General features: G+C 41.5%; 1 protein-coding gene across 1 annotated transcript in view; it reads right to left on the reverse strand.

The window, feature by feature from the left end:
- The window catches only part of LOC105569010 (lachesin-like), a 48,197-nt gene that overhangs the window by 9,355 nt on the left and 12,868 nt on the right, over nucleotides 1–25,974 (reverse strand). The window contains exons 3-8 of the mRNA XM_012025129.1: nucleotides 23,527–23,712; nucleotides 12,745–12,828; nucleotides 8,285–8,408; nucleotides 3,493–3,630; nucleotides 3,272–3,394; nucleotides 956–1,126 (exon numbers count right to left, since the gene is read on the reverse strand). Of these exons, the coding sequence (XP_011880519.1) occupies nucleotides 956–1,126; nucleotides 3,272–3,394; nucleotides 3,493–3,630; nucleotides 8,285–8,408; nucleotides 12,745–12,828; nucleotides 23,527–23,712 (826 nt within the window). The remainder of the gene's footprint in view (nucleotides 1–955; nucleotides 1,127–3,271; nucleotides 3,395–3,492; nucleotides 3,631–8,284; nucleotides 8,409–12,744; nucleotides 12,829–23,526; nucleotides 23,713–25,974) is intronic.

Consider the following 25,974-nt stretch of genomic DNA (forward strand, 5'->3'; position numbering starts at 1 on the left):
CAAGCTATGATCAACAGAAGCTAATGAGAATTGAAAAATTTTGCAAATCAAACTTTGAAGAATAAAAAAAATGAAACAGAATCTCCTGTTTTATTTTTTCATACCATTTGCGGATTAGTTTTTAGATTACTGGCAGTTTAAATTGTCCGAACGTGTTCAACATCATTCCGTTTACGAGCTATATTTGTGCAGAACAATTTGCACGGTCTCAACAGCGTATTTCTCGATGGATCTGGATCGTTACATTTCTCTTCAATAATGCCAGCTATGATCAACAGAAGCTAATGAGAATCGATGAATTTTACAAATCAAACTTTGAAGAATAAAAGAAACGAAACAGAATCTTGCCCTCTTTATTTTACAGATTATACACTTTCATCTCTTGATTTGCGACTTAGTTATTAAGTTACCAACAGTTTAAAGTCTGCGAGAACCTTGCGTAATTCTTTCGTGCTATTTGTTATTCGATATGACTTTCTATATACATATAGAGTTTAGATGATGTTCTCTTGATATTAATTTATTACGAAGTAGTTATCAGGGAAAATAGATGTTATCAGCTGTAACAAGCAGAAAATTAATCCCGACACGGTGTTTATAAGTATAATAACTCATTCACACAGTTTACAGAGCAAACTTTTCACCGTTGACCTCCCTCGCGCAATTATCTGCCGGTTTATTTGCAGGTTTTATTCTACGGTACGAAATCTTAATCCCTAGCGTTACGACTATCTAAAAGAATAAAACAGAGGGGGGGGGGGGAAAAAGGGGAGAAAAGTAGAAAGAATCGCGATTATCCGCAAATGTACACGTGCATTGAAACGAAATGCGGCGCGGATAACGTAATTCTCCCCCCGTTTTGACTGCGTTCCGTCGAGTAATCGAATTAGGTATTCTTTATGGGCTCCGCGGGAAACTTCGTTTGATAACGGTCGAAAACGCGCTGTGTACTCACCGTATAATCGAATACTACTCTCGACCTCGCCGAGGGAATTTTTGGCCGCGCACCGGTACGTTCCCACGTCGTTTTTCTGCAAATTCCGGATCGTGAGGCTCATCCGGACCTCGAACGGTGACTTCGTCGTCATCTGGACGTTGTGCCTGACGCTGGATATTATCATCGAACCTGGAGAACAACACGGGGAGTACGCTCGATTATTCCAATTTTATCGGATAGAAAACTGCATCTTGTTTTTCCCTCATGTTTGCGCATTCAGCATTTTTATCGATTGATATGCGGCAGCAATGAAAAACCATTCATTATAAAATTACAGAGAAAACTACAGAGTGTTTTATGGCTATAAGGGAGAAAGAGATTGAAATTAAAGATAGAGATATTATATAAATTTATAATATATTAAATAACAAAATATAAATCTTAATTACGTATCTTATTTCTCTGGAATCATTTCAAGCACTTTTTATATTCGAATACTTTTTCTGTTTCACCCCGATTTTTCAGTCGTTTTGATCAGAATATACTAACAATAAGAGGACAAAATTTAAAACGCTACACGTAGGGTATAATAAGATAATACTAGTATAAAATATTAATTATGCAGTTGTTTGAATGTTATTTCAATTAAACTATGACATATACTTATGTACGGTACTAAGAAACCACGTCTTTTACCATAAATAAGATATCTCGCCCTGCTATGCTTTCTTATTACACGTTGAAACAGTTGCGGATAATGGGAAACAAGTGAAAGGTATCTTCCACGCGAGACGAAATTGCATACGAATGCATTGGAGCGAGGAGCTCCGGATAGCTGAGCGTGTGTTAAACTGAGAGAACGTCTGGCTCTCGCGAGGTGAAATCCACTGCGGGGATATTTCCGCGAGTCTGGATAAGTAGTATTCTCTCTTATATCTATCTAAAGTTTTCTTGAGGGATTCTGAGCCAAGTTATTACACGTTGTTGCGATATGTTGCTGGCGCTCGTTGACATTTCGTACGATTTATGGTACCGAAACAGTTGGCTCCTTACCGCGCAATATTTACAGAGAAAGCCAAAATTTCGAAGAGCCGCTGGCTATTGATATAATTTGAGAAATTGCACATCTCTCATCGTTACGTTTTGTGTTAAATAAAAAGAAAATTTAATTTTGTCCGACGCGTTTTTTATTATTCTTGTTTGCATAAGCTTGGATCGCATCCAATAATGCGAGTAAGTTCCTTGAAACTGACAGTACGATATCGTATCGTCCGGTATCGGAATCACCTAAAGTACGGTCCATAATCGGATTTGTCTTGCGAGAGTAATTAACGTTTGAGCATTTCTCCGCTAGTTACAGTCGGTAATTAGTTAACAAACCAATCGCTATAACGGACTATGCTACTTGTGGTAAACAGTACGCGGGGCAAACTATTTTACGCAGATGTTGGTATTGAATTCGTGTATACACATGAATGGAAAGATATTTTGTAAATTATTGCATTAAATGATAATTTCATTTCACGTGGAAGTGAAAACTCTATTGTTAATAGTTGACTGTTATTATTCAAATTAATATATTTCATTGGTTTAAAAAAAGAGGAAATTAAATTGTTAACGATAATTGTTAATGAGAGATAAATTAGCAGGTACACGTAATAAACACGTGTATCCGATAAAGATTAAAAGTTACAATGTGTAGAGAAATTTAACTTTAGTTACGCGCTTTAAAGCTGCGTTCATTATTCGTGAAAAAATATTTATATAATTCGAAAAATGCAATTTAAAGGCTCGCCAGCTTTATTCTGTATAGAATGTTTCGAAAAAATTCACAGCCAAATATCACGTAACAATATAATACGTACTCGTTTTTTTCACTCATATATCTGTAAACACAATCTGTAAATATAATAAATTATTTGATAAAAAATTAGAATTGTTAATTAATCTATAATTTTTTCTGCCCAAGAAGCGATCATAGAGTTATTCAATATGTAGAAGAGCAACGGAATTAACAGTAAGCGAATATAATTTACATTATTTACAAGATTCGAAGTGAATCTATACGATAATTATCGACAGGCTGATAAATGTAACGAATTAGCAGAATTCCCAAACAACAAATAATAAAAAATGCAGCTAACGAATAATGTTGCCAGTGATATAATTAGCAGGCGTTATAATATGGATTGAAAAAAAACCAGGATGATTAAGTAAAATATTGCGCTGAAATATCGCAGTATTAAATGTGCAAGCCACACCGGAATAACGATCCGTTATGAAACACAAAGGCATAATTTTTTAACGAGGACGTCATCTCACGTGTCATCTCACCCTTGGGGTCCTTGACCCAATAATTAATCGACATCGGGGACGCCTCGACGAAACATTCCAGGATCACGTCGGTCCCCAAGGGCGCGCCGACCAGCTGATTGGGTACGTGAATCACTGGCGGAACTGTAAATCGAAGTCGGAAGATGTTGTTGCATTTCCAGCTTCTCTACACGAGGTACACCAGATATCCAACGGCTCGGATCGTAATCACTATTACTCACAATGAACGTTGATATAAATACGTTTGCTGACCGCGGGTGGAACCCCGTTGCTGGCGATGCACAGATAAACCCCCATCTCGTTCCTCGAGATCTTCGACAGCTTCAGCTCCTCGCCGGAAAATTCGGCCACGGAAGACACTGCGAAACAGCGGGCATTAGTCGAGTATGTAGAAATATTAATATAACAGATGCGATTCGAATCGTTCCCGGATATGCAAGTGACCAACAGTAACTGTTGTACACAGATAATAATAAATGATTCGGACGATTTCAATCGAGCTCTGTTTTCTGACTCGAAGATCAAGAATAAGCATCGGTTATTCCCGGGGACATTTAGAGACCATGCTCTGAATCGGACATGTCGATACGGGATGGTCGCTAAAATTTGTACTTTGTGGAAAATATTGAACGGAGAGACCGATATGGTTATTACATGTCTAATTAGGACTAGCACAACCCCAATAAATAGTAATATTAGGCACAGCTATATCTGTGGTTGTCATACCCACATTGGTATAAGTAGCGGAGACAACTATATACGTTTTGTGCAGCAAACTTGGTGAAACTTAACAAATAAAATCGTTAATCGCGCCTTAAAATTCGCATTCACGATAATCAATGTCAGATTTTCTTATTCTAGTATAACATAAAGTGGATTTTTTCTTGAAATATTGAGATTTAGTCCATTTTATTTATTTTACTGACTGTGTCTATAGTTTACTTCGATAATCTAACATGAATAAGATGCGTTAGTTATTTCCTACAAATCGGATACAAATTTAGTGATTGTGACTCGATAATATTCTACTTTCAAGCAATTAATTATTACGCAAGGTTCAATGAAGCATAGCTAATACAGAAAACAAAACAACTACTTATTAATTAATAAAGATCAGAATTATTCCGCTGCATTGAATGAACACAATAATTAGCATAAAATTAATATAAATAAATGCGCTTCCTTACTTTACCAAAGCTAATTTTTTCTGGAGATTATGTCAATTTAATTATGTATAATTAATTAGTAGAAACATTAACCGACCGTCGATTGTCTCCGGTTATTATTATTTAACGAAGTGCAATCACTATATATAGACGAAAGGAAAAAGAACGTGAAGTGAACGACCTATTATAAAAGCGGTCGATAATCAATAAAACAACAAACACGCTTAATGATATTATATTCGCGCTAATTATGCTTTTCCAATATTTTATTATGGAACATGCGACGCACATTTTATATTTTCGCGTGTTACAATTTTAATGCGAATTGCTAGTCGGAAATTTATTCATCTTACATTTCAGCGCGATTTCAAAAGCCCCAACAGTTTGTGAAAAACTACTTTTCTGATTTGCTCTTTATGGAACTACGTGGAGACTCACGAGAGTCAGTCGTGATAGAAGGATGACTTTCACTTTTGACATATAGATTTTTATTTTCTTGACAATTTCGCCTTACGATTTTACTCGCTTTTTTCACAAAATATTTAATTTTTATATAATTTCACCCTTTCGACCAATTCTTATTATTAGCATCGTTTCATATAATTGTGTTCTTATTACTCTTATTATTGTTCGCTGAAAAGGACCCGAAGAAGGGTCGAAACGTTTGTTATCGATACATTAAAGGAATTTTCCTACTCTCTAAAAGTCAGTCAGTGGATTATCACTGAAAACAGTGAATATTTACCGATTCACATAAGTATAGCACTAAGTTATAAGTGATGAATGCACCGATTGACTTTTAGAGATTACGTTTAAATTTTGAGAACTGAGTTCTGTTCATTTATTGGCTCGCAATGTGTGTGGTATTCTCCCCGTACCGTTTCTAGTTTGTGAAAACTATCCAACGGTTTACTATCGCGGCTTAAGCGCGCGATGTTCCGACGCCGGTGTAAGTTAATCAAAAGAAACATATTTTTGTCGAGCGACGTATCGTTCATTTCTGAATACGCCCGCGAGTGTGTTCAGATGCAAACAACAAATCGCGGCGCACGCAGATAAGACGAGCGCAATTTGTTGCGCCCGCACCTGTTCCTCACCGCGGAATATCGTAAGCAAACGCACGGAGCCCTCCTCACCTGCGGCCTCGTTACGCCACGTCGCAATTCCGTTCTCGCAAAAACATCGATTTTCCCAAAGGTCCCGAGACACACCCGCGTGTTTTCCGCCCCGCGGAATTAATTACGCGGAAACGGCATAAACGTCCCGCGTTTTACTTGCGCCCTACGCAAGCGCTGTGCACCGAACTTAATCGAAGTACCGTCAAATCCCGACGAATTCCGCGAGCCCCGCGTTCTCTATTCAAATTTTAAGAGCGAAAGTTATTCTTTATTCGCGCTCGCGGAAATTAGTTCTCTGCGAATAATATTATTTCGTGGCGGGAAACAAGAACCAGAATTGTGAATCTCTCAGGATCGTGTGGATCGAAAAGATATACGTGTACCTCGGAATCGGAAAACGTTCCGTTCGATGATCAGTCGTATCTGAATTCTTAATTTTATAAATTTCACAAACACAATGTACGTCTTATTCATTAATGCCTGGACTTTAGTTTTACTAGGATTCACATTTTCATAATCTTTATTCCCATCTATATATAATATAATACATCGATGAGTTTCAGACTGTAGTTCACACAGCTTCTACAAGCCTTGCGTCCACGATCCAAGAAATACGAGTATGTTCAAGTTCTAGTTCCGAGAAATATGTAGCCAATCAACTTGAATTTAAATTCATTTAAATTCAGGTTTACGCTCCAAAATTTTCTCCGAGGGACATTTTACTCGTTGGCCACATTCCGAAGTCATTTTGAGCGTTTTCGATCTATTTCCCTAGTAAAATGTTCCTCGGAGAAAAATGTTTCGGAACATAAACTTGAATCTAAATGCGCATTTCTAAACTCATTTAATAAAAAGTGTCGCGACTATTCTGCCCATCACTGTAGAGAATCCAAAAATGATTATCGCTCTTCCCTTCCTGCCCGCTTATTTCTCTCGTCCGACGCTGGCGTAAAACGTCCGGCGTTAATTAAATCTTGCGGCGATCGCGGGACTGCGGCAAACTTTTCCGACACGGCTCCGATAATCACTGCGATTGTAGTGTCGACAATAAGCCGGCGGAGCCGGGTCGTCCGGAGGTGCAGGCTCGCGCTCAGCATATGCTGCACCGGTTGCCGCTCGCGTGCATCCTTGCCGTGGACCACGTCGACAGTACGGCGAAATTTGCCTGCTATTAGTATCACCACGCTGAAGTGAATACTAAATACGTCGTTTAGCCCGAGACCGACGGCAACGCGACGCCTGAGGGCGAAGGGTGAGACGTTCCACTTGGTTCGCTAGTGGCGTTTTCAACCAACGTTCATTTCACGATCACTATCTCGAGCGTTTTCGTCAAGAAATACGCAGGAATCTCATACCGCCGTTTGCATTCGATCTTCTCGACGGACACGCGCGATCTGAGATCACTTCGACCCGCTAATTGTGCACCCACAGAAAAACTTTCCGGATCCAATGCTATTATTGTACTTCAATGTATCATAAAATAGGATCGATATAGCGCCGATCATATTTATTATAGCGAAAGGAATATTTGAATCTTAAATGAGAAATTCTAAAATCTAAGATAAAATGATAGTACGTATCGTCTTTTGTCGAATATCGTGATGCCAAGATGGAGGGAAAATTTATTCTAAACGCAAGAATATATTAACTTACATTTATACAAGTTACTTTTGTTTCAATATAGTAAGTCAATTCGATATTTTTTAATTCGATAGAGGAGAATAAAAATTATTGATTTTATTTTAAACGATATTGTCTTATTTTTATACTAAATGAGGTTGTGAGAAATATAAATGCGTCAAGAATCATCAATAATTGGTCGACACTGACATGATGTCTTCTGTACATCAAATTGATGTGTACATATTAATAGATGTCGACTATACATCGATAAGCTATCGACAGAGTATTATGCGGATCTTCTTACGAAATCAATGAAGAATCTAGTCGTCATCAAATCAAACGGCCCGAAAAATCATGATCGATATCGATTTGATCGACTTGTAAACTTGGGTTGTTACAAAAAATGACGATCAGTCGTTAATTATTAGATCATTTCGGTTTCAGAAGGGAAAATTGGTTGTAAGATCCCCGCAGTGAAAAGAAATTTTTCGCTAATTGTGGTTTGCTAAAAATATTTTGCCGCCGTAGCTATAAATTTCTAAACCACAGCAAACGATTTGCTGTCGCACCTAATACAATAGGCACAGTAGCAAATCATTTAGCTATACACTTTACGACGGAAACTTAGTTGCGCCACATGCAGTTTTCAGCCACGGTAGTCACATTTTTCTTTCCGCGCGGCTCTCAGTTAAGAGCAACTCTCGACAAACTGCCATTTCCTATTTCAAGCGATTCTCCGGTTTTAATATGAACGTAAATTATGAGCGAATCCCGAAGAGGGTGAACGCGTGTGTTCCGTAACTGGCGCGATATTAAACTGGCGGCGGAATTCGACATTACGTTTAATGATCCGCGGAACGAGACGGGCCGGCCGGTTCGGCGGAAGTCGCGGGCGCAGGCATCATCCCGTAACATCAGCGGAATCGGTTTCCGGGCGAAATTCATCTTAAAGCCCGGGACCGCGATTCGTAATGAGGGAATTTGAATACTAACGGGGGGATCGCGCGGAGCGGCACGCGGCGTGTGCGCCTAAGGAAAACATAATTGTATATTCCGCGCTATATCGGCGGAACGGGCGCGGGCGTACCATCTATATTAAATCTTACCGTGAGACTTCTGGTTCGGGGCGCTTCCTGCAAATGGCTCCCGAATTATAATGTTCTTGCCGTCTTCCCGGCGCCAGGATACGCGCGGCTCCGGTACGCCTCTCGCCCGGCACGTTAACTTCACCTGTACGTGTTATGAAACCGGAATTATAAAGAGAAGCGAGTTCGTTATTGCACTCCACTAATGCCGTGCTTCATCCAAATATATTTGGAGGAATATAAAGGAGGGAGAGGGAGAGAGAGACAGGAGAGACGTGCGCGCGCGTGCACCCCCGTCTCTATGTAAAACACGTACGTGCGCGAGAACGCTTGTCCAGAACAATGGTAGCTCGCGCGGATACTCGAGCGGAAAACGAATCTACGGTCGCGAGGGGCATGAAATATCCGGCGTCGGCCGGGGATGCCCGGCGATTTTTAACGGCACCGAGCTCCGGCGATTTTTAACGGCACCGAGCTCCGTCGCGCTGGCACGGTCAATTTTATCGAACCTCTTCCAATTCTCGTTAACGGAGCTTCAATTTAGCGATATTTTCGCTTCTGGGGTGACTTTAATAATCCAAACGATCCGGGGCTATTTTCGGACCGAACCAGGCCAGACACGAGCGAATCAAGTCGATTTTCATAATTTGTCGCTGCAGCGTGTCCCTGCATTCGCGGCCATCAATTATGAATTGTCGGCTTGATTTTCATCGGTGCTACAACGTTGCGGATACTCAATCTAACGAACGGGCCAGCGAGTTGCGAGAAACGTAAACGCGAAATGAATATCCGCGCGTTCTACAATGGAAAATATAAACGGCATGTTGACAATTAACGACACGACACGTGTCGCAGCATACTGGCGCTGTTTGTTGGCTCGCGTTCCACTGACACGTCGCCTGCTAGCTTGCAATATCTGTGACATTTTTGGATGAACATCGTGTTAGCACGATCCGGAGCTGCAGCGTAAGTTATTGCATGTCATGTACTTTGCGTAACTACCTTCAAAAAAAAAGGGTATAAAATAAGACGCGGGTCTTTTAGCTTTTCTAAACGGCTTTTTCAGCTTTTTAAAATTTCTCGACGCTTCAAGTGCACGTTTTAGTAACTAAACACACCTGTCGAAATTTCCAATCGCGTCCTACAACGGTACGATTTATCGAAAACACTTCCGGGAAAGTAAAAACACAAGCACAAATTTATCGATGCGCTATTAACACGTTTGTTTAACATCGTGTCATTAATAATAGCGTATCTGGCCTGATGAAGTTTCAAATATTACTAATTTCATCGAGACGTGGATATAAATTAATACGATGTATCGATTTCAACTAGATTTCGGAAATTAAACATACATCATATTTTCGAGGAATAAACCAATATATTGATTGGAAATGTGTATCGAAAGCATATGCGTATAAATGTATATATTTATACATATATATAATTCGAAGCGTACAATCTCAGCAGAACATTAAACATTCTTTGGCAAGTATTACCACAGAGTTTGGAGAAGCTTAGAGAACTTCGCGTTTTGCCGGGAGTCCTATCAATTTTAGATCAAGACCGCAACCAGGCCGAGGATAGGTATCCCAAATGTGATATCCTTTATTGCTAGAAGAAAATGAGTTAAAAATTAAAATCCCCCGTATTGACATTTGTCTAAGTGCGGCGTGAAAACACATCGCTTTATGGGAAACGCGATACTCCGTGAAAATCTCCGTGAGTGTCGATCCTCTTGGATTCTTTCTTCTTTTTTTTACAGCGGTTCGGTGAATACACGAGAGACGCGTCGTTAATAACAGCAACTATGTAATCTAGGCGACGTGTCAGTGGAACGCGAGCCAACTTAAGACCATAGTCTGGCAAAATTATTTATTTATTTCGATGAATTCGATTTCCGTCATCAGAAAACGGATGGACACTCGCCGAAGTCTCGATTAAAGTTTAAATTTTGTATCAACTTTTTATTTAACATTTACTTAACGCCACGTCGACGGAAGTTTCAATTTTTTAAAATGATACCGCAACAACTGGTAGCCGTATTTGTATCTACTGTCATCGCGTTTATTAAAGTTGTCACGTTGAGAGTAAAATGGTTTGAGAACATTGTTCAATTGATTGTTTAAATAAAATTGCTTTACACGCTGACATATTTCCTTTAATATGTTTACCGATACTCTTCAAATGTGCATATACAAGGTGTCTTAAGACAGTTAATTTTTGATAGCAAAATGTTTTCGTCAATTTAGAGCCGGTTTTTCTCGAGGGGGAAACCGCTGACCAAAATCTTGTACACCAATGCCCACTAATGCTCAGTGGGCATTATTTTATCTTATTATCTAATTTTATCTTTATAATGCCCCAGCAAGGCCTAGTGTCGAAACTAATGCCCAGTAATGCCGCAAATCTGTACACCACAATGCCCTCAGCGGTTTCCCCCTCGGCTTTTCTGTAGCAAAAGTGTTGAGATTTCCGCTTACGTCACAACTTTCCAATCTTTTAAAACATTTATTTTCGTGATCTACGCCTCGAATTAAAATTCTCGTAAAGTAAACTCTACTCAAAGTTAGCTGAAGAATGCTGCAATGAAAATGTAGTTTCGCTGTTTATTTGACTTAAAGTTTAATATATGACAAGTCTCTTCTTTTTCGCTCGCTTATAATTTGGATGCCTCGACGTTTTTCGTTAAGGAAAAAAATTGATCTCAAATTGTCTCGGAGGGTTCCTCTCGTTAAAAGTATCGTTCGGAGACTCGGAGACATTGTATAAAAAATAGATTGTATCAAAAATACTTCACAAACTAACCGTGAGGCTAATGTAGTCTGGGTCTGCAAAGGATATTTTGCAGAAACGAGCAAAGAATTAAGTTTCGTCGTATCAGAAAGAAGTTGAGACTCGTGATTATACAATTCTCCAAGTACACAAATACATCCACGTACTTAAATTATATCCATCAGTCGCGCTATACAATATACAATTCTGTTGCAACAAAAATAGCGCGGTACAATACTTAGGCGTGTGTCCCGACAAACTCGTCAAAAGAGATAGAAAGTAACTTATCAAACTGACAGTTGTACAATTTTCAGTATACCAACTGCGGTAGCTTATAATAGGGGGAACTCGCTATGCGCCGGTATAATTTCAAAGTTTAAAATGGTCCACGATGGTAGCTTCGTGGAGCTGTCGCATCTTCGTAAAAGCGTCCTGTCAGACGTTCCGAGGGAAGCGCAATATTCTTTACCCGAGCGACACCGACGGCCATGCGCGCGGAAAAACGCGAGGATGAGATGAGGTATTCGCACAAATTGCGCGACTGCCACGGAATATGAATTGTGAGCAACAGGTCACTTATTTTCGCTGATGGCTTACTTACAGCATCCGCGGCGCGAACGCCAAGACCGGCCGTAACACGCGTGTGCCAGATTACATTCTCACAATTACGCGTGAAAAATTGCCCGATTAAATGAATTACTTGCGGGCGATTAGGCTCACAATCTATTGCCAGTTTTATACGCGAGACGCACGGTCATACCTTTTTTTGTCTCGCCTCCGAGACTATTAGAATTTCGTCGTTTAAACAGCGTGTCTTTTTCAACCCCAGAATGCGCGAGATTGTAAAACTCCAATTAAAGTTATAACAGAACAACATTTGATAATTATTACGTGTTTGTTTTATGACAGCGTGATGTTGAAACAGCACTCGCAACAGGTGTTGCAAGTCACGAAATCGCTATGACATTATAAAGTGCTGCAACAATACGGTCATTTTTTATATTAATGCAAGTTGCAGTTGACATTCTGAAATGTGACAACTAGTTTTATTTACGCGCGCACGTGTCAGTGTGGGTGCAAATGGAAGACGAGTACGCGCGGGCTCAAAGTTAACAGCTATTTTTAATTTGATATCAGTATCCGCGACCATAAACTTCCCGGCGATCTAAGCAACTTACTACAGTAATTTCGTAATTAAGGCGTTATTAATGACGACGAAGTTGCGGGTTATTTGTAGATTCAGACGCGAGCCGTTGCATACTGCCGTGGCGCACTGCCGTTTTCCGATATAGATTTCTCCGACATGAATCACGCGGAATATAACGTTGGCCCGATAATTTACTACGCACGTAAATCAGCACATTTGTAAGCAATAAACCGTCGTTTATTCATGACTGCTTCTGCATAGAGTAAATTATTTAACGACCCCGTGGCCTAGTCGCTCGCACAGAGCGTCTTTCCTCTAGCATATTTATTCTCAAATTTATTTCCGCATGCAGATGGAATAATCTTCGGGTTTCAGGCGAAAATTAATTTCGTTCGCGAACACTCAATCGCCGTACTCCGAAGAACGGTAGCGCGAAAGAGACCACTGTTCTTTATCACTAGAAAAATTGCGGTCCGCAGGAAGTCGCTAATTAAAAGCTGTCTCTTAATAACCGCGAACTAAAATTACAGAACGACGTAAAATAAGAAAGGATATTCACCTGACCGCCCTCGCCCACCATCATGTCGCTCGATGTAGCTTCGGGGTCGAAGTCAGGCGGCACGACAATAGACAGCAGACCTGTCTGGAGAAAACAGATCAGCGTTAATGAATAACTAGCGCTCATTTCAGCTCGGCGAATAATAGCTAGTTTGTTTTATTAATACTACTATTTCACTTTACGCTCACGGAGGCCGTAACTCTGTAATTACATTCCTCTTCCATTATTTTATTCAACTGTTACATCCAAAAATTCGCATCTGGATTACACTTGATATGAATACGTAACAATTTCCTGCATTATTCGTTGTTCACAATTCCGAATAATACGCAGGCGGGTCTATTCGCGTCTGAATATTGCTATTTGCGCGGCCGATCTGTTATTTTCTTTGCCACGCGCATTTCAATTACGCACATATGGGAAATTCGCGACGGTGACAGGAGAGGAAGCGGCGAGACGCGCGCGCGGTCACGGCTGTAATTATATTTCTTACATCAATTGTCCCTCGCAAAAGCGTAATACCGCGCTTCATCTCGAGAATATTTTTTTCCATTAATACAACATACGAGTGTGACTCATCTAATATGCAGCGTTGATAACAACAGGCGAGTCAAAACAACGGCATACAGCCCGCTTTATTTCCCTCGTCGCGGAGCCCACACGGTGCTCCTATGGAGACAATATTTGGGAAAACTAGTTTTTACTCGCGGCAGATAGACGCAAAATAAAATTGCGAGATTAATGAGAACAAACGGAACCCCGGCAGTCGCGCGCGCGGACTCTTTGAGATTAATTGAATAACTGCATCCGGGAAAAACGTCACGACGCCGGCAACTTATTAGACACGATTCTGGATGTAACAAGCAATTCGCAGAGGCAGTTTATTCGTCGGCTTTTTCCCCCCTCCTTTTCGTAAATTAAAGTAGACTACAAAGTACAGTGCCATAAGGCAGTCGAATAACACGAGCGTCCCTAAATCTCACAAGCGTCTTGCTCTATATACTTTAGCTCGACGCCGGTAACATATTATGGCCGTACAACCTGCTGCCGTTGCTAGTACGGATGCCGGTGTATGTCGCGGGTTATTCGTTAATTAACGGCGCGCAGTAGCGCCAAATATCATAACTAACAGTCGGCGCGATCATTATTGTCCGCCGCGAAGCCTAACAATCACGCACCTGAGTTACAGCCCCCGCACGTGAGTCACGTGTTCAAAAATCTGCTTATTGTTAGCCGCGTTTAATTTATCTATTAAAACACAGAAAGAAAACTATTCTCACGCGTCGAGTATCGTGTGTCGATTAATGTGCTTTCACGCATTCATTTGTTATTAATTCACAATTAGCTTACAAGGGAACGATCGGAAGTATCCCTCACCGACTTCGATGCGCTTCGGATATGTTGTGGAGCATAGAAAAATATTAGACCCGTATTTTTTTTAGCGACTTTTCTCGACGTTAGGGGGTGAAACAGCCCCTCGAAAATAACGGATTTTTGTTCATTTTTAAATGAATATCTTCGAAAATATAAGGTGTATGAAAAAAATGCTCTAGACAAAGTTAATGCTCTTAAACTTCTGCGTTGAAAAACATTTTTTTATTTTTAAAAAATAATGGGGTGAGGTAAATTAAAAAATTTTACATTTTTGAAAAATGTGATTATGCCATTGTGAAGACTATGAAAAACAATCAAACTTTTGTCTAAAACATTTTTTCATAAACCTTATAGTTTTGAAGATGTTCATAAAAAAAAATGAAAAAGTCCGTTATTTTCGAGGGGTTGTTTCACCCCCTAAACGTCGAGAAAAACCGCTAAAAAAATACGGGTCTAATATTTTTGTATGCTCTACAATATATCCAAAGCGCATCGAAATCGGTGAGGGACACTTCCGACCGTTTCCTTGTTAGTGTCATATAAAATATTGTTTTCATGTAACAATAAAAGAGATTTAAATACACTCTTTTTTTCGTAAACATAAAGTTGTAAATAGTAGAGGAAAGTTCTCTATTATGAGATAGGTTTCTAATATAAGTTAGCAGGTTTTCAACACCCAAATTCAGTCACAAATCTTTTTTCCCAACGATTACGCAATCTAACAATGAATTTTCCACTGGAACTTTCCACAGATTTCATGGTGGAATCACCTGATGATGCTTTTAATTTAACAGAAACTCCGCTGTCCCATATTAGAATCCTATCTCATAACAGGGGACTTTCCGCTATAATTCCTCAAATTATTGTACACGAGTTTATTGCTGATTTCGGTACGTCCGAACGATGGCTCTTGATCTGAAGTCGCCGGAAGGCAAGATTAAATTACGTGTGTCAAGGATCCCCGCGACTTATTGTTCAGAGGTAACCAGGTTAACACTCGACGCCATCGAAATGCTGGGATGCGTGGTGCATTTTCTTACAGGGTGCAAAATAATCCTCGGCGACAGAGCGCTTCGCTAAGTAACTACACATTTGACGCTTATCAGCGCGCGGAGGTGCTATCGCGTTATAATTCCCGAGCGAGTGGAGACAGCGGAGCGCAGCGGCGGAATCGAGGAGGTGGATCAACCCCCGAACGTCTGCGTCGGGGACGACTTTCGTCGGCAGTCGCGCGTCAAGCCACGAGACGTCAGTACGAGTGCAAAGACCTCCCCGTCTCCCCTCCGCTCCTGCTCATATCCTCCCTCGTACTTCCCCTCGATTCTCGTTTCGCTCCCTCGATTTAAAGGAAGTCCCGCCGCGTCGTGCGTTTCCCCGTACTCGCTTAAGACGTGGCGAAGGCGCGAGGTGTGTGCGCGCAATTACGAGGATGTAATCCACGCCACGACGAAACTTCAATCGTTATAACCGAGTTGTCTGGCAAGCCGCCGCCGCGCCGCTCGAGAAACAGTCCCGACGAATGCAAACTGCGTACCTACCACCTAACGCGACGACGACGACGGCGATGACGAGGGCGGCGAGACACGTGCCCGAGCGCGTAAACTCGTACGTGTCGCCACTGAATTATGAAACTCCCTTCCTCCACGTCCGCGCGCGCCGTAAATTAATTATTATGCGCCTGCAAATGACTGTATCAATCCGCGTCGTAATTTGCTCAATGAAGCCGCTTCTCGTTGATCGGTCAGTCTCTGGTTTCCCGAGCCATTGATAGCCGCGAAGCCTATTCGCTGTCTGCGCGAGGCCTATTTTCCGCGATTTTCACCCCTTCGAGAAATTATTATTTACCATATAAACCATGTTAGCATTTCCTCAATGTTGCCAGTGATAAATAAATGAGAATAATTTGTCGAGCACAACTGGGCTAATTTATTAAAGTTTAGTGCACAAGTTCGGTCTCACTTCAACTAACAAGTTCTTTTCATTTTTGACCATCGGCAGCAATGGCTGTAAAGGCCCGTGTCCAGTTTCGAGAAATGTGTAGCCAATCAACTTGCAGCTTTTATGGAATAGCTGCGAGTTGATTAGCTACACATTTCTCGGAATTAGAACTTGGACCAAGTTCTATTGTGGACACAGGCTTTAACATTAATTCAGTTCACTTGAAAAGGACCAGAAATATTGGCCGAAACGTCGTGCACTAAATTTTAATAGATTAACCAGTTGTGGTCGGCAAATTACTCTTACCGTATAAAGTAAACATAAATAATTTCTGAGCTTAACAATACATATAGAGTGATAGCGTTATTAATGCAATACTGAGAATAAAAGCGTACGGGTAAGATAAAAACTGTTGGGAATTGATATTTGGATGACGATACAAAAATTATGAACCGTGTGCTGAATTATTTCGATTCACAAAATGTATCATAGGGCAAACGCGTTTGCAAAGAACACGTTCGTGGAAACTCATTATCGCTCGTTAGCTAGATTCGTACCGCAGGATCATTATTAACCCATATGTATGCGCAGTTCCATTCAACATAATCAGGCATGTAGTATAATTGAGAAGCCACACATTGTTTAGTAATAGCGGTATAAGCGAACAAAACGAGTGGTTACGTTCTTAGTGTCTGTAAAATGCTGTGCTGCGCAATTGCGTTAAGAAAAACGTCATCGCCGTGCTCCGAGTTTGAATCGACATCATTCGACGCGACGTAAAATTTCCAGGCGTGTGATAAAAATCAACGATGAAAATTACGAACAAAAATTGTGAACGATTTTAATTAAGCGCTCGCAGCGCGTGATGCGATATGCTAAACGATAGTAGTTAATTTAAGTTTGTTTGTTCGATGAATTAATTTGAAATAAAGCGGAATAAATACGAGATGAACAAAATCATCCACGATTTATACTGAATTGTTGCAAAGGCAATAAAACATTTATGAGGGACACGCGTACACAGTATTTTCGTGAGGTTCGATTCAATTACCCGACTAAATCAGTGCGTTTCCGTCGCCCTGGAATTATGCAGATGGCTTTGAAGAAGTGACGCGAAATTTCAAGAAAGACGACGCACATGCCGACGTTGCAAGCCGACGCCCCTCCATACGTACACGTAAATTTTATCAGACACGCAGTCGGAATTATAAGCGACGCGCGAAGGGCGCCACCGTATTCGGCAACGAGGAAATATAGTTACGAGAGGCGAGACGGCATCCTTTGCGGAGGGTGACGGGGTCGTGTTTTAACTGTTGATGTAAGTGTATGCGCGCGGAACGAGGAGAAAAGAAACGGCGATCTGAAAGTTTCCCTCCCCTACCGAGGGGGAAACCGCTGAGGGCATTGTGGTGTACAGATTTGCGGCATTACTGGGCATTAGTTTCGGCACTAGGCCTTGCTGGGGCATTATAAAGATAAAATAAGGCAATAAGATAAAGTAATGCCCACTGGGCATTAGTGGGCGTTGGCGTACAACATTTTGGTCAGCGGTTTCCCCCTCGGAAATAACGGAAGAGCTCTTATGGAGGAAGCATTTGTCTACTTGTCATCTCTCGTCAATCGTTGACTATCGGTCGTTTTTAGTGATCCGATGAATGGGGAACAAATTTCGACATGGGTTTTCAAAGCGTTTGACGGATTTTCTAAACACTACATATTCCCAAATTTTCCCGTTATATAGAAATAATAACAGAAACGTCTAGTGTATAACGAATATAACATGCGATTTTTATCTATAGCTTATTTTTATAACTGATTAAGATTACGTGTAATATAATACATTCTACGTCGCTGTTCGCGTATTTCACTTATATTGTTAGTTACAAGATCTGTGTCTCGACTCCGTTTCCTGTCGGATTTGTCGAAGGATGCCCCGGCAAAATCACTATAGCCTGGCTGCTCGCGGCAAACCATGTCCGTCTCGGAAGGCAAAGAGCAACGTGAAATAGACAAGAGCACGGCGCAGGATGAGAAACAAGGCAGAAGAAATGAGATATCGCCGATAGACAATAGGATAATAATAATCACAGAATTCAACCAACTAGAAGGTAGATTCGATTGTGGAATAAGATGTGCGGCATCTCAATGCAAAATGATTTCACGTTGCTCGAAAGATCTATTTCTGCGAGAGAGCGAGCGAGAGAGAGAGAGAGACATTTTTTTTTACCCTTTGTATATCTCGTCCCTCTATCCCTATGGCTTATTTATATTTCACATTCATTCCCCCCATGAAAAATCCTCGAACGATTGGCCGGGGCATTCAACGGTGTTGCTCGCAGAGCGTTCGTTATTTAGCTTAGTGCCTCGTAAAGTAAGAACGACAAGAGAGATCGGAGAGCAGGCACCTGCCGCCGTCTCACCAGCAGCCATCGCTATGTTACGCTCCGCGCACTATTTAAGATTACAGCCTTCTTCCTTCGCGAAAAGAGGGAAACTCCGGCTGGCAGGGGCGGGGCTCGGGCGAATTCAATCCGAAATGTCGGAAAATTAGATCTCGACTTCCAGTGGCGTCTCGTACCGTATCACTTTGCCGGCAAGAGGCGGATGAGGTGTTACTTTAAAGCAACCAGACAACCGCGGTCGACTCCGCTCTCTCCGGTAAGACAACGCAAATGTTATCCGAGGGGACGAGCGCGGACTGGCGCGCGTTAAACTAAAGTGGCTCGTTAAGCGTCTTTCGCACCGCGAGAAAAATCTCTGCGGCTCCGCGCTCGCGAGGCTCGTAAGTTTTACGCGACTAATTACCGTCTAAACCGCGCAATGTCGCGTATGTAAAGAGAGAGCGTGCGAGTTTTCAAGACTCGCTCGTTGCCACGTCGTTGTTTGACTCAAATGAATTTGCGTGCGGTCGGAAAAAAAATGTATATTTGGCAATTAATATTTTGTGATTTTTCAACAGTCGCATATATGGTACAAGTAGACTCGGGGCGGAGCGAGAGGAGCGGATCAACTTATCGGCGATTACTATGCCGGCCGCGTATAGAATAGTCGTTAAACGCGACTTAATATTCCAATCCTTTTCTGATAAGACTATATACGCAGCCGTAATTCGAAACGGGTCGGCGGGTGAGGAGAGATGAGGAGGATTTAAGCGCCACTTGAGGCGGTGTTCATAAACGTGTAGCCGAACTGACGAGGACGGCTCGTTAAGTTCCCGGGCTCGTTAAGTATGCCGCGGGTCTGCCAGCCGCGCGCACGCGAAATGCCTTCGATACTTGTGCAGATTGTTATGTCGGCGGCAGCTAATACTCGACGGCAGCTCGACGGTAGACGGTTAATATCCCTGCGGTTTGCTATCGCGCGTCACCGACGACGATTACGGGCGGCGGAAAGTATCGAGATGTGTGTAAACGAGGCTGCGAGCGATTGTCGCCGCGCCTCCGCTCTCGCGCGCTCCAGATCTCTTCTCCGCTCCGTTTGCGTCTCTTTCGCCACGGCCTCCCCGCTCTCTCGCGCTCACGTCGCATCAAGGTTTCATCGGAAACGCGAATAACGATAATGATACGCGATGTTTATCATGAATAAACCAGTAAACCAGCAAACTTGATTATTAAACCAAGATTACATTTATCGGCCAGCTATTGTGTTACGTTTGTGGTAGATTGCGCGGTTTCGAAATTCATCTAATCGATCAATATTTCTCTGTCAACGATTAGGTTTAACTCCCAGATTTCTCAATTTTAGATTCGGTCCCAGTAGCACTTGGGTATCGTAGTTCGAAAGGCGGTGACTTTCAGCGAGGGAAAGACATTCTCTTCGGATGAAAGTTTAACGAGACAACGTAGTCCTCGAAAGATATCCCTGATTCCCTATGTTCTAATGTGAATACGATCGTGCGTATTATACCAATGGATTATGTTAATGATAGTTGGCAAACTGAAGCCCGGGGGATGATTAATTGCGTGAGCCAAGTGGGACGCGGTCCGATTGTAACTGAGAAACTATCGATTAACTCGGGCGCATCTTGGCACTTTATCGATGCCGGGCATCACCGGCAGCGGGTCGCTCGATTAATTGTTTCGCTCGCAGTTCGGCAACTTATCGCAACCGATTTTCGCGGCGTATACCGCGAAATGCAAAACAAGATCGGCGATTACGTTGACAAATACAAATTGTGCCCTATTTATTTTTCAGTCGCAAAAAATGTCAAGACATCTCGACGTTAAAAGATCGCGAAAATGTTCAGCTTAACGAGCTTCCATTAAAAAGTAATCGATTTCAAATGATCAGCGTCCACGAATAAATGAAAATATAGGCAAGTATTTTTAGACAATTCCTATACAAAGACCTTAACTTATTTCTCGTGCTTGATTGCGAGATCGTTTATGACGTGCGGAACAATTTTTCTCTCAGATTATTCTGAAAATAGAAAACGCTAAAGATACGATTCACATTCGCTGGTTATTTTATGAACTATATCTCTATTGGAAAACGGTTATCCTTCGCGAAGTTAAGTTCAGGCAAGAACACGAGAAGTCGCGTTTTCTTAAAATCGATTGTCGTGGAACGGCATGGAATATTTATTTACCCACATTACCATTATTTTATAGGGTATATTTTGTTGAAAATATACTCGTCGCAGAGAGAAAAAAACGCGCGCACGCGAGAGAGAGAGAGAGAGAGAGAGAGAGAGAGAGAAATATTACAATACGTTACCTTATCGAATTTCTTTTATGCGTCTTTATTAAATAAAAATTAATGTATCAAGCTTATATTTTTGTCGAATCGTGCGCAGTTTTCATATTAAAATCAAGATAAACCTAGTACGATTTATAAACTGAAACTTAATGCAGTGGAGTGAAATTTTCATGATTTTGGTCCATCTATGATATAGATTATGCCCAAACGTACTAAATGAAATCTTCGTAACGTGTTTACGTAACATGTGCATATAACATTACCAGATAAAATATGTAATAAAATATACATAATGTGAGGGACGAATTTACCTCGTCGAAATCATGTGACCTTTCGTCCGCTGACAAACCGGTCTCCATGTTTTATCGACCTAAATACAGTCGATAGGGTCGTCCCAATTAGTTATTTCACCGAGTTTGTTGGTTCACCACGGCTAATTTCAAACAAGGATTATATGTATCAGGCTTACACACCGAGGCGAAGTAACGAGATGAGTATTTAATAGAAAACATAGGTGCGGCGTGAAAAAGTATAAATAACTTTTTATTCAATTGAACTTCCAGCTCAATTAAGTTATCGCCATTGGCTCCGGAGTATCTGACACTCGAAGAATTATAGAAAAATGAAAATGTTGAATAAATTTTATTTATCGTAGTTAAAATTGTCACCCTCACCCTGGCACGTACGTTTGGCAAATCAAGCCATTTTTTTTAAATTCTGAAAAAACCACTTTAGTCATTTTAGTTAGACGAGCGAAGGAGGAGAGCGTCTGACACCCGAAGAAGTATTGAAAAATGAAAACGTTGAATAAATGTTATTTATCGTAGTTAAAATTGTCACGATCACCCTGGCACGTGCGTTTAGCAAATCTAGCCGTTTCTTTCAGGGAATTCTGAAGAAACCGCTTTAGCCGTTTTAGTTAGACGAGCGAAGGAGGAGAGCGTAACTACCGAAAATGCTCGAAGCGGGCGAATAGACCGCCGTTTCCGCGCCTAAGTAAATTCCGCGCGTTCCTTCCGCGGCTTCGCGCATTTCTAAAACGGCGCCGAACTGCTATTAGAAGCGTTCCCCCGGGAACTTCCTAACGATACTTCCACTACCGTCGCCGCGATGTCGTCGCTCTCGCGTGCCCGCGATCGCTCGCGGAACTTGTGCCTCGTTAGATTTACCCTGGCTGGTCGGCATTAACGCCGCGACGAGAAACATTAAGGCGCGGCTAGAAACGCCCGAAACGGACGTCCCGATTCGAACGAATGGGCCGGAAAGTTCGTAATTGAAACGCGTGACAATTGGAAAAACTTTCGGCGAGACTGACGGTTAATTCGCTCGCGATAGTCACTCGCGAATAAATCGACAGCATCGTTATACATCGGACAGTCTCGAAAAGAAGCGCTTCCAATTGTATCTGCAAGATGCAGTAAATAAACGACTCGCTGGCATTGTTCGGGGATGAAGGAGTCACTAAAAAAAACTATCTGACTGACGCCTGGATTTCTAGGCCTCGCAACAAAAATTTTTCGCTACTTAGTGTATCTGTTAGAAGATACTGATTGTTTGTAGCCTACAAAATTTGTAGCAGCAACTTCCTAGGAATACCTTTCGAAGAGTTTAGGTCTACATGATTAAATATTAATCTTTTTTTTTTACTCTTGCACTATATTTATTAATTAATTAATTTCTCTAACTTATTATCTTACTTTTATCTATTTTTTGACTGGTTTTTGATTCCTACTCCTAATTTATTCATTAATTAATTTCTCTAACTTATTATCTTACGATTTATCTATTTATTTTTACCCGTAATAATTTCAGATATAAATTTGTATTATAATAAAATATAACATGATAAATTTGCTGTCACAGACTCATGAACTCATTTTGTTTCGGCATAAATTAATGTTTTCAGTCAACATTAGGTATTTTTCTCCTTTGTAATACATATACTTATGTACATACTAAAAGTTCTTTTCTTTGTATTGCGGTTTGAGCATTTGAAACTTGTTTCCAGATTGTACTTGAAAAGGATCCGATAAAGAGGTCGAAACGTTGTGACTTAAATAAAGATCATTGTTTGTCAATCTGGTCGACTTTTAAAAAAAATTCCCTTTGTTTAATTACAACTGGCGACAATAAGCTTCACTCAATTTTATTAATCATTCACATCGGATAAAAATGAATTTCAGTACCATTGCTAGAACAATCTTTGCAAGGAATATAACTGTTTATGTTGGAATATTACTTTAATTACATCTAAGATTTACTAGGCGTAAGCCATCTATGTTCTGTATTATCCTTATAGTTCTGCAGTTAATTAAGTCTCTGTTGCCTGTTCTACTTCCTTACTTATGATAGTCGATACCTTTTTTTTATATAATTACTGATATAATCATATTAAGTATCTGTGTGTGGAACAATAGCTAATATTACAATAGTTTATGTACCGCAATCAAATGTTATAATGGATGGGCGTCACGAAAAGACTTTCTTCCCAACATGCGCCAACAGTTCAGAGAGAAATTCCGTTTCTGTTATTTAAATTGATTAAAGACAAAACATACGCGATTTCGCGGTATTCCGCTATTCATTTAGATATCTCCGTTATTTTTTCGTATCTAGAAAATTGTCGCTGCAGTTGCGACATCATTTTCTTTCTCAGCGAAGCCCCGACTGCTCGGATCGGTCGGGGGCTTTGCGGCGACACGTGCCCGAATTGATCATCGCTCCGTATTCGTCGGCCTGTATCAATTTCAAGGAGTTTAGTGCGGTATATACCTGACTCTTCATGGGATCCGTATTGATTTGACACATATAAAGGCCGCCGTCCTCTTTCTGGACGCCCTTGATGTGCAGGTTCCATATCGAGTGGTCGCTATGGGACACGGACACCCTCTGGTTGTGCGTGATCACGTGGTCGTGTATCGCCTGGATCGCCTTCGTGTCCGCCTTTACCCAACCGACCTGGAACATCAATCGCCCCCAGATCGGGGCCTTAATAGGCGAGGGAGATGGAGAACTGCGGGGGGGCGCCGGGGTCGGTGCCGGAAATCGCGGTGACGGCGTCGCGGATTTCGCCGAAGACGCCGCAATTTCCTCACAGGCATCCGACTGCGGAATACAAACAGATGCGGGGGATGCCTGTCCCGGGATGTGCATGCATGCACACACGCTTACACACACACACACACATACGTGCGGATCGACACGCGTGATTCCCCTTGGCCAAACTTCCAGGCGGTATTTGCATTTTCCTTAGAATATTCCGAATGAAGCGACGAGCTCTCGCGATTTCATGCGAGCGAGCGCACGCACACGCGCTTCCACGTTCGCAATTACGCCGCGCGCGTACCACTTCAATCAGTAAATAAGAAAGAGACCAAGACGTAAAGGCAGCGTTCCGTCATTATTTTCGCGTGTGCGTGTCGCACTCGATCATCGTAATTAAAAGGAGGAGGATCAGGAGAAACGACGATAAAAGAAGCCAAGACGTTCTTTTCTTTCACGACAGATTCATCGATTTTAATTACAATGATCAAAGATTCCTCAGCAGATATCTCGGTTGCTTGATTTAGAATCGTTTAAAGAAGCAGCGATAAAACGGGTCGCTTGCGAGTCAATCACTCGGATTTGACTTTCAGATCCCCACAGGTAGTGAATTATAAATGGCGAGGCCGTCTTCTTCTCCCCGGCCGTGTCCGGCAACGGCGGATCCCCGGCGCGGGCGCATCGCGATTGTACTTGACGCAAATTTAATTATTACGATTCCCCGCTCAGAGGGACGACGTTTTAATTTGACCGATACGAGGCGTTGACGTTTATTTGCACGTAATCGATGTCCCCATTGTTCCGCGCGATTAAATTAACGGTAATAATAATTGCGCAATCTGTGACACGCAGCGAAAGATCGAAGCGGAAGCACGGCCGAATGAATACGCGAATGGAATATATATTACGCGCTCGGGTATATTGATATTTCACTTCTACTTCACCGGACTGCCGGCGGAGATTCGGCACGATGTGAAACGTAATCGTGTACTCCATTCTACAGTTTACAATTTCGCCGGACGTCAGATATGGATAGCGAGCTCTAGTCTACACATCCGAGCGTACCCTGACCGACTACGGGCAAATAGCAGGCCGGCCAGGAGCAACTGGTTATGCCGTAATGTAGTTGCCGGTTATACCGGTTCTCGCCGTAGCGTAATGCAATTTGCGAAAGCGCAAAGAGAAACGATAATGCGTGAAAAAGATAATCCCACTATATGGCCGTGCATAGGAAATTGTTATTAAATTCCGCCGGCGTAAAAACGAAGCGAATTTGCGGCAGAATTTAAGAGCGTTGCGCGTTAGTCAAGTTATTCCGCCGTTAAAGGGATGCTGGAGTGATTCCGCTTCTTTTGCACTTTTTGCATCCAGAAATGTCGATTCATGAAAACATTTGTCTAATATACAAATTATTGTGGCTTTTGTGTGCAGACAGTGCTCCGCTAATCGGACTGAATCAGAGAACAGCGTGGTATCGTTGAAATTAAGTTTAGAAGCTTAATAAAAAGTCTATTCACTCGAGTGAGTTAGAAGTTACCTAATTTATTCGAGCGAATAGATTTTTCTTAGGTTTCTAAATTTAATTTCTATGATATACCATGTTGTTCTCTGATTTGGTTCGATTAATGAAACACCGTCCGGTCTGTACACAAGAGTCACATAATTTGTATGTTACGCAAATGAATCGTGTATTGCTGAAACACCCTAAGTCACTTTTTGACACTATTGAGTTTTGACGCACACACTGCAATTTAGGTCAGCTTGCATCGTTTAGTGCTGAAACACCTCAAGTTCCTTTATTCCATAGTGTTGTTTGCGTATTTTAAATATGACACATTTGCTATTCTAAAGGCTTCTGAATTCATAAATGGACTCATGTGGTATACACTTACTAATCTACGTTTACCTAAGTACATAGACATAGTAAAAATAGACTGAGCGTCCCATTGAATAAGCTGAAGCTTGTGAAGAGAGAGAGGAAGAAGATTTAAGACTTTCTTTCTCTGTCTTACACCATCGTGAAAGAAAAGAATCGCCTACTCAGTACTACACAGGCGTGATTCTCCCTTGTCACGATGGTGAGACAGAGAAAGAAAGTCTTCTTAAGGGGATGCTGGAGTGATTTTGCACTTTTGCACCTTTCTAACCTAAAAACTGTCAGTTCGCGGAAACATTTGT

The sequence above is a fragment of the Vollenhovia emeryi genome, unplaced genomic scaffold, assembly GCF_000949405.1.
Source record: "Vollenhovia emeryi isolate VEMERY1.0 unplaced genomic scaffold, V.emery_V1.0 DF939126.1, whole genome shotgun sequence".
In the NCBI taxonomy this organism is placed as follows: Eukaryota; Metazoa; Arthropoda; class Insecta; order Hymenoptera; family Formicidae; genus Vollenhovia; species Vollenhovia emeryi.